Source organism: Nomascus leucogenys, chromosome 14 (genome assembly GCF_006542625.1).
Source record: "Nomascus leucogenys isolate Asia chromosome 14, Asia_NLE_v1, whole genome shotgun sequence".
NCBI lineage: Eukaryota > Metazoa > Chordata > Mammalia > Primates > Hylobatidae > Nomascus > Nomascus leucogenys.
In genome coordinates, this window is record NC_044394.1 from 10,084,600 (window position 1) to 10,097,330 (window position 12,731).

Genomic DNA, 12,731 nt, shown 5'->3' on the forward strand with positions numbered 1-12,731 from the left:
TCCTGGCTAACACAGTGAAACCCCATCTGTACTAAAAATACAAAAAATCAGCCAGGTGTGGTGGCGGGCGCCTATAGTCCCTGCTACTCAGGAGGCTGAGGCAGGAGAATGGCATGAACCTGGGAGGCGGAGCTTGCAGTGAGCCAAGATTGCCCCACTGCACTCCAGTCTGGGCAACAGAGCGAGACTCCGTCTCAAAAAAAAAAATGAAATAAAATAAATAAATAAAATCAAATATTGGCAACATTCCCTATCCCCTCCATTGAGCGTGAAATTCATAAAGCATTTTGGTATTACTATTTTGTAGCACATCAAATGCCTGTGTAGATATTTGTGGCAGTTGAGGAAACACACTAATTAATGGTATTTGGAAGACAAAACTCTAGTTTGAGAGAAAATATATAATAATTTTTTCATTTAAAAGTGGATTGGGGTAATATTAGGGCAGTATAATAAATATTATAATATTTTATTGTGGAAATAAAGTGGCTTTGGGCATTAAAATTATTTCAGACCTTTACTTTTCCTTGGATAGTTCAAGAACAACTTCATGTTTGTCATAAGCTTGATTCTCAGTGAAGGAATTACTTTTAATCTGTGGATTAATAGGTGTAGTATTCAGTGCATGCCCACAACATGGTAAGTACTGTCTAGAATGAATGAAAAGGTAGAACCTAGGGAGCTGACACTAGTTCTATGAGGCAAGCAACTGGTGCTTTTACTTTCACGTGATTTTTGTGTTGTAGTTGTGTGTGAGGTGTGCATGTGTGTCTGTGTATGTATATGTACACAAAATGTATTTTTTGTTTATGTTGATGAAAAGCAGTAGAGGGATATTTTGAATGTCTACATAAGCTGTGATAATCATCACCTTTTAATTATGGGTGTCCTATCCCTTTCCCACTTTAACATGGGCTTCTTGAAGAATGTGGGTGTTAAAAGGAAGAATGGGGGATTGTGAAGTCTCTCAAATCAGGATCACAAACCATTTAAATCGTCATTGCTACTCTGTTCCAGGTTGAAATTGTAACACACACTGGACCCCACAGACGTCTGTGGATGGGTCCACAGTTCCAGTTCAAAACCATCCATCCCTCAGGCCAAACCACAGTCATCTCATCCAGTTCATCTGTGTTGCAGTCTCATGGTCCGAGTGACACGCCACAGCCTCTTTTGGATTTTGATACAGATGATCTTGATCTCAACAGTCTCAGGTAGGAAATGAGAACTAGGGAGTGATTTGGACAAAAGGATTAATGTGTTCATGTGAAATGAGCATCATATGTAATATTTAGGTTTCCCCTTTTGGCATGGTATCACGTTGCAGACTACATGTACTGTTGCACGTAATTCACTGTCATTACTTGGGATCGTATGTAGGATCTCGTGGGATCACATTACATGCAATAAATACTTGTTTTTCAGATTATATTCTCCCTAAATCTAATAGTCACTGCACTTTTCAAGCAATTCCACTTTTTGATGCTTTGCTTATATTTCTAACTGCTTGAATCTGATTATGTATTCTTTTCCTGATCTTTCTGAAGTTGGCACCACCTTTCAATTAAATTTAATCTGTGATTTTTATCTAATCCTGTATCTCCCTTCTTTTAGATTATATAAAGTTTTTGGATGGAAAAATGTTGGTATAAATTCAGTTATAATTTATCATCTATATTTTTATAATACATGTTCTCTCATCCTTATTTGTAGGAATCCTAGGACAGGTGTACAAATTATGCTTTTTATTATTAGCTTTTTTTTAATTGCAACTCAGACAGTTTTGACTTGCAGTCTCAAGTTTGCTTAGCAGTTTAATTTGTTATACCAAGACTTGACACATTAGGGTGCAAAAGATAACGAAGGACTCAGTCCAATGTAATATAATCTCCCTTTTCTTGTCTTCTCTTTAAAAAAATTCTATAGTATATCTTGAATTGAATATAAAACAACCCTCTGACCTTTTTCTTGCACACCTTTTAAAAAATAGTGGGAAAATATGTTCTAGTTACATAGTGGAAATATGTTTTAGTCTTCTCTTTGTAAGTAACAATAAAAAATTTTTATAACAAAATGAAAATTGTTGCAAAGTTGGATTATGCCTGATGTATCTGTTTAGAAAATATGACACGTATTTACTGAGTACCTGCCAGGAGGTGCCAGGAGATATGCCTAGAGTACAGCCAGCTGCTTACTTGGGTCTGAATTGCAACTCTTCATCTCACTCCCTAATCCTGCTCTCACCCCTATTTTTGTCATCTCTTTATTTTATTTTGTTTATTTTTTATTTTATTTTTTGAGATGGAATCTCGCTCTGTCACTCAGGCTGGAGTGCAATGGTGTGATCTCTGCTCATTGCAACCTCCATCTCCTGGGTTCAAGCAGTTCTCCTGCCTTAGGCTCCTGAGTAGCTGGGATGACAGGCACCCGCCACCAGACCCAGCTAATTTTTGTATTATTAGTAGAGATGGGCTTTCAACATGTTGGCCAGGCTGGTCTCGAACTCCTCACCTCAAGTGATCCTCCTGCCTTGGCCTCCCAAAGTGCTGGGATTATAGGCATGAGTATTTTATTTTTTTTGAGACTGAGTCCCACTCTGTCACCTGGGCTGGAGTGCTGTGGTGCGATCTCAGTTCACTGCAACATCTGCCTCCTGGATTCAAGCGATTCTCCTACCTCAACCTCCTGAGTAACTGGTATTACAGGTATGCGGCACCACGCCTGCCTAGTTTTTGTGTTTTTAGTAGAGATGGAGTTTCACTATGTTGGCCAGGCTGGTCTTGAACTCCTGACCTCAGGTGATCTGTCCTCCTCTTCCTCCCAAAGTGTGGGGATTACAGGCGTGAGCCACTGCGCCTGGCCTCATCTCTTTAAATGACACCACAAACTACCTACTCAAGACAGAATCTAGAGGTTATCCTTGAAATCCCTCCTTTCACACATGCCACATCTAATTCTTCACCAACTTATGTCATTTCTATTCAAAATACAACTAGAAACCTTCCACTCCTCTCCATTCCTAATGCCAGCACCCTAGCAACATCTCACAGACTCCTAACTGCTGTCCCTTTTTACATTTTTGCTTTCCCCTGACTGATGTATCTTCTTAAAGAATGATTCGGCCAGGCGTGGTGGCTCACGCCTGTAATCCCAGCCCTTTGGGAGGCTGAGGAGGGTGGATCACGACGTCAGGAGTTCAAGACCAGCCTGGCCAGCACGGTGAAACCCCATCTCTACTAAAAAAATACAAAAAATTAGCTGGGCATGGTGGTGCATGCCTGTGATCCCAGCTACACGGGAGGCTGCAGCAGGAGAATTGCTTGAACACAGGAGGCAGAGGTTTCAGTGAGCCGAGATCGTGCCACTGCACTCTAGCCTGGGCAACAGAGTGAGACTCCATCTCAAAACAACAAACAAACAAACAAAAGAACGATTCATAAAGAAGAATGTATCTCCTTTTAATACCTTGTTTGGGCCGGGCGCGGTGGCTCACGCTTGTAATCCCAGCACTTTGGGAGGCCGAGGCGGGCAGATCACGAGGTCAGGAGATCGAGGCCACAGTGAAACCCGTCTCTACTAAAAATACAAAAAATTAGCCGGGCGTGGTGGCGGGCGCCTGTAGTCCCAGCTACTCGGAGAGGCTGAGGCAGGAGAATGGCGTGAACCCAGGGGGCGGAGCTTGCAGTGAGCCGAGATCGCGCCACTGCACTCCAGCCTGGGCGACAGAGCAAGACTCTGTCTCAAAAAAAAAAAAAAAAACCTTGTTTGGTATTTTTTGTTTAGTCTGCTTTGTATTTCGTTTTTTTCTTCTCTACATTTTTTTTTTGTTCTAGCATAATTCCTCCAGCTTTCCAAAAATGACATTTTTTGACCAAGATGTCAGGTAATAATGACAGAATACAGTGAGAGTGTCAGACCAATTTTCAGAGATGCTAATGACCAAATATGGTCTCGATTAGGACCTCAAGCCATGATCAGGGAGTTAATTCTTTGCAGTCCTCAACTTAGTGATTCAGTGTACTCGTGTTTACAACAGTCATTTGGTTATTTAAATGTTAATAATAAAGCGTTTAAAATAAGTAACCAATTTATTCTCTTCACAACTATGTAACACATTTAGTTTTTTTGCTAAACCATGCACAAGACACTCTCTCGTTTTTTTTCTAGTGATTGACCAGCTGCTATTTATAAAGCCCTGTGCTTTTTCTGAGGAGGTCTTTGCCCCATTGTTTTGTGGCCTCCTCAGCTTTCTTTGTTACTCTTTTCCTCAGGTATAGTCCTTCTACTAAGATAGTTCTAACTCGCTTCTTTTAAAAGCACATGTAGCTACTTCTCCGAATCCTTAAGAATTTTCCTCAGAGACTTTCCCTTTGTTAGTAATAATAAATGACTCCCAAAATTTTGTTTAAATCTAAATGACTTTAAATTGTTTATGTTTGATTAGAATATTCTCCTGTTTACAGGACACATATAACCTTTAGAAACCTTTATACTGAGCAGCAGGTTTATAAATTTCTGTTAATTGCATTTGTAATTTATATTTTAAACTTTCAGCAGGTAAGCTTGGTTGGGACCTTGGCTAAGACCCTACAGCAGTTTTTATGGGAAATATAGATTTTACTCACATCAATTTTAAGTCCTTTTTAGTACCACCATTTCCCACCCAGCATCCAGTTAGAAACCTAACTATTGAGATTCTCCTCATTCTCGTTTATGATCACTCTAGCCCAGCTCCTTGTCTCTCATCTGATTTCTACATGCCTGTGCATGGCAGCCTGTGGCTGACCATTGGCTTTACTTTCTCTCTTAAATTGTGAAGTCCTTGTTTAGATTTTTTGGGGCTCACCTGACCTTTAACACCTAGTACACTGTCCTGTACCCCATAGGATACCAATAATAATATGTAGTGCAATGTAATCTTCCTCCCTGCCCCCTAACCAAAATGGGAAACAGGCATGCATAGTGTTGACTCCCATCCATAAGGGAATCAGGCAAGCTCCCTACCCAGAGCAGGTGTTTAAAAAGAAGGGGCAATGAAATATTTGCTAACAGACCTGAGAAACATAGAATGTAAAAATGCTGAGTATGCAAAGCCTCTCTTTCCACTGAAGATTAGCTCCTCAGAAATTGGTTATCATTTATTTTATTTTATTTAACTGAGATATAATTCATATAACATGAAATTTACCAGTTTTAAAATGTACAATTCAGTGGGTTTTAGTATATTCACTATGTTTGGCATCCATCCCACTAATTTCAGAACGTTTCCATCATCCTAACCACTTTTTCTCTTTTTTTAATTATGAAGAAAATTCAAACATGTATAAAATAAAAGGAAAAATAGAATAAGGCCCCATATATCTGTTGTCCAGCTTCAGCTATCAACTTATGGCCAATCTTGCTTCATCTGTGGGCCCCATTCACACCCTACCTCCAACTCTGAATTATTCAGAAACCCCAATATAAATTGACTAACTATAGGAAATGTATTAGCCCACATAGGAAGTTGTTTAGACTAGAAGGGGGCATAACTTTGAATGAACCGACCATATCTAAGAGGCTAGCTTTTCGTTGCTCTCAAGAACAAGGAAACTTCTTTTCCAGACACTTTAAATAAACTTCTCTTTTCTAACTGGCCCACATTAGCTTAGGCTTACCTATCTCCTAACTAACCACTGCCAAGATGTGATGAGATTACCATGATTGGCTTAGAAAATTTAGCTGGGGTGGAATGAATGTTGGGTAGTCCTACATAGCAGTGATCAATATTTGTTAATCAGTATTTTCACCTTCCAGTAATAGATCATCCTATACCTCCCTCCTTTTTTTTCTTCCTCACAACAAATGCATGCATTTCATAACTAGTCTGCAGTTCATACTTGGCATTTCAGGCTTCTGTCATCTGTCCCACGTTTCTTATGAACTTTTTATCTTCCATCTAGCCTTTGTGAACTCTATACTTCAGCCAAATCATGCACTTCAAGATGCCCTGAATCTGTCGTATTCAGTCACTAATCTAAGTTTCTGCATGTTGTAGTCCTGTGCTTAAAGGGCATTTCTTGCTCCTCTTCATTATGCATATATACTATTACTATATACAGACCTAATCCCTGTTCCAGCTCTACAAGATCACTATCTGATGTGGACCCTGCATGTATTCCCCCATCTCCTCAATCTGAGCTTTTATTATTTATGTCATTCATATTTACACTTTAGTTTTATTTTGCATTGTCATGAATGTTCATGTGCTATGTCATATATATACACATTGGTCTGTATTTTTATGTTTTGTTTCTGCTTGTTCTCAGAGTAATGCCTACATGCAATTAACATTCAGTAAATACTTACTGTATGAATGAATTACCAGAAATGCATGCATATATTGTAATAAGTTTTTGTTTCACTAAGTTGCCTGGGACTTTCAGATCTTTTAATCTTCCAGATACTTTTATGTTAATAGTATTTATTCTAATGCAGCTGGAAAGAGACACTCGACATTTGGCATTTATATGTTTATTATTCTTTTTTTTTTTTTTTGAGACAGAGTCTTGCTCTGTCACCCAGGCTGGAATGCAGTGGCACGATCTCGGCTCATTGCAACCTCTGCTTCTTGGGTTCAAGCAGTTCTCCTGCCTCAGCCTCCTGAGTAGCTGGGACTATAGGTGCATGCCACCACACCCAGCTAATTTTTGCATTTTTAGTAGAGACAGGGCTTCACCGTGTTAGCCAGGATGGATGTTTATTATTCTTAAGCAACTTTAAATTGTGTGTAGTAATTTGCATGTTTACTTAGGTTCTAGTTGATTCTTGTATGCTAGTTGGTAATTTTATAAAGGTAGCTCAGTTAGTAGTGACCCACCCCAGCCACAGTACATCTTTGTTATCCTATGCTTACTGTCAGATATAAAGTAACTTTCATTAAGGATTTTAATGGAGCATCTCAAAATTTGAAATTACACATTGCTGCCTTTTATGGAACACATTAATAGCTATGGTGATATTAGTGAATTTCAGGATTCTCAAAACTCTTCATGTGTGTTCTTTGGAAATCCCAAAGGTTTCAGTATAAACATTTTCAGTGTTTTATTTCCTCTCCCATTCTACTTATTGTCTCCCTTTAAATTAATGTCAGCTTTTTGGTCCCTTCCTTAACAATCTGTGGAATAACACACAACGATAAGTTAGCAAGGGTCCAGAGTGTAGAGAATGTTTGTAGTGCTTTATCCTTGTGCAGCAATTAGGGACTGCAGCTCCCCTGTTTGTCTTGTTTTAGAATGGATGGTTCTTTAATGGATTGTGCTACTCCAGCATTCCTGATTTAAGGTCTTTTGTAGCAAGTGACAGTTTTGATGCCAGTAATATATGTGAATTAAATTAAATTGCATTGCAGGATCCAGCCAGTCCGCTCTGACCCAGTCAGCATGCCAGGGTCATCCCGTCCAGTCTCTGATCGAAGGGGAGTTTCCACAGTGATTGATGCTGCCTCAGGTAGAAAACCACCTCTGAAATATTTATTGGACAGTCCTGTGCATTTTTAACTAATTTTCTCGCACAATGTAGAGGATGACATTTATTTGCTTTCCTCTTTGTTTTTTTGTTTTGTGGTGTGTGTGCGTTTTAGTACAGTACTGTGCCTATATTTGTTGCTGAACAATGCCATGCTTTTCAGCATTCCTAAGGTTGGTGAATGATGCAGTGGAGTTGGCACTTGATTAAATGTAATGAACACAGTATTGAAGGCTACAGAGTTGATGACTATTTTGCCTTTGATCACTGATATGTGGAGAAGCAACCTTGACAGAGAACGTAAATACAATCTATGGATTCAATTTACTCAACCTGTTGAGTATCAAAGTGCCTAATCTGTGGAAGTAGAGAGAGTCCAAATGCTATAGCTTGGATGATTTTATTATCAAAAGCATCAAGTTTAAAAATGCATTAACTTAACTCTGGTCTGTCTATCATAGTTATTAATTTCCTATCCTTGGAAACAAGCTATGAATATGTATCATTAGTACAGAGAAGGAGATCTTTGCCTTTATAGGTGATAGTTGCTCCATTAGTATTATAAAACTGTTTCCAGCCAGGCCTACTAAATGGTAGAATTGTCTGTAGTGATATATTTTCTCATCTCTAAGTCAAGTGATAAAATAAGGACAGTGATGCCTTGCTTTATAGTGCAGCTGGGGAGCATCTGAAGACAGCGCATGGCAGGATTTTGTCCAAAAATTCTCTCTCAAGTAGAATTATTAAATACTCGGCATTAGTCAAACAGTTGAGTCAGAGAGAATTTTAATCTATAGCGATTTCAAAATCCCTAGAGACTGCTGATTTGATTGAGTCTTAAACTGTGAAACAAAATGGAAACAAACACAAAACTGATTTGTGAAGGTCACTTTAAAAAGACCAAAGCTTCTGTCTGTGGATGTGGATATATTTTTAAGTTTCAAAGCTAATGGGTTTTATACATATTCTTAGCTTTCTGATTTTTTGGTTAGTCGATTGTACCTTGCATCTTACTGAGCTGCCCCATCTAGGGCTATGCCTTCATTTTTAATGTAGACTATTACTTTAGAGGACTCATACTTGTTCCTACTGCTTTAACTTGGCAACCACGGTTGTCCCCTGGAAATGGGCATGGAAATGTGTAGAGTCGCTATCATTGCTTCCCTGCACTGAATGAGATATCAAGATGGGGAACTTAAACAATAAATCTTTTTTATAGTCACATTCTGAGAATGTTAAGAGATTGTTGTGCTCGTTTGGAATGATCATTTACAATTGTGAATCCTGGAAATGTTACATATTTTAATCTGAAGTATTTTATTCAAGATTACAAGAGTAGGCCTTGATTGGGCTTTTTAAACCTTCTTAAACTACCAGATTACTGATGTTTTATTGTGAAGTGACCAGCAACTAGGAACACATGCTGCTAAAGCAGTTACCTTGTGTTATTAAAAGTAGACATTCAATACTAGATTCTGAGGTAACACTCCATATATATATATTTATTTTTTATTTTTTATTTTTTTGAGACAGAGTCTCCCACTGTCACCCATGCTGGCTGGAGTGCAGTGGCATGATCTTGGCTCACTGCAGCCTCTGCCTCCCAGGTTCAGGCAATTCTCCTATCTCAGCTTCCTGAGTAGCTGAGACTACAGGCACCTGCCACCACACCCAGCTACTTGTTGTATTTTTAGTAGAGGTGGGGTTTCACCTTGTTGGTCAGGCTGGTCTTGAACTCCTGACCTCAGGTGATCCACCTGCCCCAGCCTCCCAAAGTGTTGGGATTACAGGCATGAGCCACTGCGTCTGGCCAACATTCCATATTTATCATGTAGCAATCTTAGCTGTGTGTAAAGTCATCTCATGCAACAAGGGAGGAGCTTCAGTGAACTGTTATTTAAATCCTTTTGCAAGAAGAGTTTTTAAGTTGATTTTTGAGTAAGGAATTAGATCCTACATGTAAATAATCTGATATGTAAGTAGTCCTAAGATTACTTAATTTGCATCAGAGATACACTGTATGAGTTTCGATGGCATTGACCCTCTCTGCCTGAAAGTACCAATCTTTTGAGTAGGAAAGAACTTATTGGTGGCTAAGCTTTATTATTACTTTTCTAGGCCTGTTTTCATTCCAGGAAGCCATGGTACCTTTCTGAAAGACAACCAGAACAGTGAAACACGTGTGCTGCTTTCTTTAACTTTGAGTTAAAGAAGCCTCATAGATAAGGAATTGGACTTTTATGAGTAATTCTCTCTTCAGTTACCTCTCAATTGGTTCGGATCCCTTTTGAATGAGAAATATACGTTAACGCATTTTTTGAGTGAATAACGTGTTGTTGTGGAATGTCCATCTACTTTAATAGGACCAACTGTTGTTAACAGAATTACTTTCTACGTCTGTGGAAAACAACATCTAGGCTAACAAAAATCAAGGTAGCAAGTCTAACAAAATCGAGGCTAAATAATTTGAGTTCTTTATGGAAACATATTTATGGGAAAATTTTGTTGTGTATTCTTCTGTTAAAAAGAATCTAATAAATTTTTATAATTGCTTCTGAACCGGGAAGTGCACCTCTAATTATGATCCATGCATTGGAGTCAGCTGCACATTAGGAAGATGCTTATCTGGAGGTTTCATTGCCTGTTACTTGGAGATACGACCAGTGTGGCACCTCCTCTGTTGGTCTTCATTGCCCTGTATTACCTTCAAGCATTTTATATGACTTCATGGATTATCTTTTTAATTTTTCCTATGGCACATATTACACCTAACCCTCTATTTTAGTGACAGCTCTTGCTCTGTCTAACCTTGTGGCAGTATAATTATTTTTCATATAATTACTTTATTCACAGATATAGAATTGAATGTGATATAATTAAATCCTTTGGCAATTATAACAGTTTTTAAAGTGAAAATATTTTATTTAAATCTTGGGTCTGCAGTTTATTTTCTAGATATCTATGTATTAATCTAACAACATTATTCCATTGAAACTAAAAGAGGTGTGCAGAGTGTGCCACTTTTACCACGTAATGGTTTTTTTCACAGTTTCTTAATATCTGGTAATCTCTGGTTCATGCTTTGCAAAGAAACACATTGCCTAAAATACATATTTTTAAATTATTAACTTCAGTGATTTAAGCACAGGGTAAATTCTATGCCTTTAGACACCTACGAACTAGATTCTTACTGTCTGTCTATAAAGCACATATAGAGTATTTTCGATTTTCAGCAGTTCTATAACTGCTTGATGAGTAGATGTTATTCCCTTAACATCTGTCTCATCTTGTCTTTGGTGATTCTAATGACACCATACCGGCTGGGTGCAGTGGATCACACCTATAATCCTAGCACTTTGGGAGGGCGAAGCGGTGGATCACTTGAGGTCAGGTGTTTGAGACCAGCCTGGCTAACATGGCGAAACCCCATCCCTACTAAAAATACAAAAATTAGCTGGGCATGGTTTCGCATGCCTGTAATCCCAGCTACTCAGGAGGCTGAGGCACAAGAATCGCTTGAACCCAGGAGGCAGAGGTTGCAGTGAGCTGAGATTGCGCCAATGCACTCTAGCCTGGGTGACCGAGCAAGGCTGTGTCTCAAAAGGACAAAACAAAACAAAAACCATCCTACCTAAAATTTGTGGGGGTTAAATAATTGTAGGATGTTCCATTGTTGGCTGAGGAGATCATTTTGGAAATGGACACATTATAGGATTTTAACCTAAGACACAGGCTACCCAGAACAAATGGGATTTGGGGCAGTTGCTCACTTTTTCCCATGTCCAGCTGATGAACAACAATGTTGATGAATCATTGATAGTATTTCTAGCCAAAGCACTGCATCAATTTATTCATTTTTCTGTACGTTCATTTTGGCTAGATAGCTAAGAATTTCTTTCTATTCTTTGTACCTTATAGCATGTGCCCTTCTTTTGATAAAGGTGTAGGACCTCTAAAGAGAAAGCAGAAAGACAGCTGTCAATGTCTTGTTGGAACTTTGTTTTCCAGATTGCTGATGATTCTTGTTCCAAAACTTGAAGGCTGTACCTAATAGATAACCTTTCCTTGCTTCTGAGTCATCAAATCAAAGAGCCTAGAAAGATCTGGTTCACCCTGAGTTTGTTTGTCCTGATTCGTGGTTTTACTATGGGGATGGATGTTTACTAACAAAGAACTCAGATAATTGATATTGAAAGACAAACTTATGTGTGACTCATATGAAGAGCAGACATCTTTATCAAACTCTATTAAAGAAAACATTTTATAAAGTTATGAGGTGTGGTGGAAGCAGTATTTGTGTACATGCCTGAGGAAGTATGGTGGAAGCAGTGTTTGTGTACATGCCTGAGGAAGATGGTAGTGTGAGAAGGACAATGTGACAGATAAGAAAAATGACTTCTTATCCTGAGCAGCCTTGGATCATAAGGTATTAGTGTTACATCAAGCATTTCAGTAAATAGGGACAAAGTTGAAGACTTGGGGTTTTTTGTTGTTCTTGACTCAAGAGAAATGCTACTTTTGTTGTACAACTGAAGTAATAAAAATAATTAATTTAGGAGATACCTGTTGAGCACCTAATTTTCCCCACTATCAAAATAACTTGTTTACTGAAGAAAAGTACACCCTTAAAATCCCAAACTACTTTGATTTGATTGGTTTTATAATGATCATTTATACCTACTTTATGTATTTGGCATTTGGTACATCACCTTCAAAAAAACAAATAATACTCATTAATAGAGAAGTGCGATTAGATAGGTGACAAGGAGGTTATTTGAGCAGTTTTTATTTTGTCTTGCAGTCAAATCTGTGCTGGAAGGACCTTCTTATAGAGGCATTCTTTTATCATATAGAGATTTTGTTCATGGACTGGGGGAAGAAGATTATTCTTTTTTTTTTTTTTTCTTCGCGACGGAGTTTCACTCTTTTTTTTTTTTTTTTGAGACGGAGTCTCGCTCCGTTGCCCAGGCTGGAATGCAATGGCACCATCTCAGCTCACTGCAACCTCCACCTCCCTGGTTCAAGTGATTCTCCTGCCTCAGCCTCCCAAGTAGCTGGAATTAACAGGCATGCGCCACCACGCCCGGCTAATTTTTTGTATTTTTGGTAGAGACGGGGTTTCACCATGTTGGCTAGGCTAGTCTCGAACTTCTGACCTCAGGTGATCCACCCACTCGGCCTCCTGAAGTGCTGGGATTACAGGCGTGAACCACCGCGCCCAGTGG

The 12,731-nt window shown here is 38.8% G+C and overlaps 1 protein-coding gene across 4 annotated transcripts in view; it reads left to right on the forward strand.

The window, feature by feature from the left end:
- Window positions 1-12,731, forward strand: part of BCAS3 (BCAS3 microtubule associated cell migration factor) — a 714,356-nt gene that overhangs the window by 400,985 nt on the left and 300,640 nt on the right. For all 4 annotated transcript variants that reach the window (XM_030828111.1, XM_030828114.1, XM_030828113.1 and 1 more), the window contains 2 exons: window positions 1,018-1,214; window positions 7,391-7,488. In XM_030828111.1, the coding sequence (XP_030683971.1) occupies window positions 1,018-1,214; window positions 7,391-7,488 (295 nt within the window). The remainder of the gene's footprint in view (window positions 1-1,017; window positions 1,215-7,390; window positions 7,489-12,731) is intronic.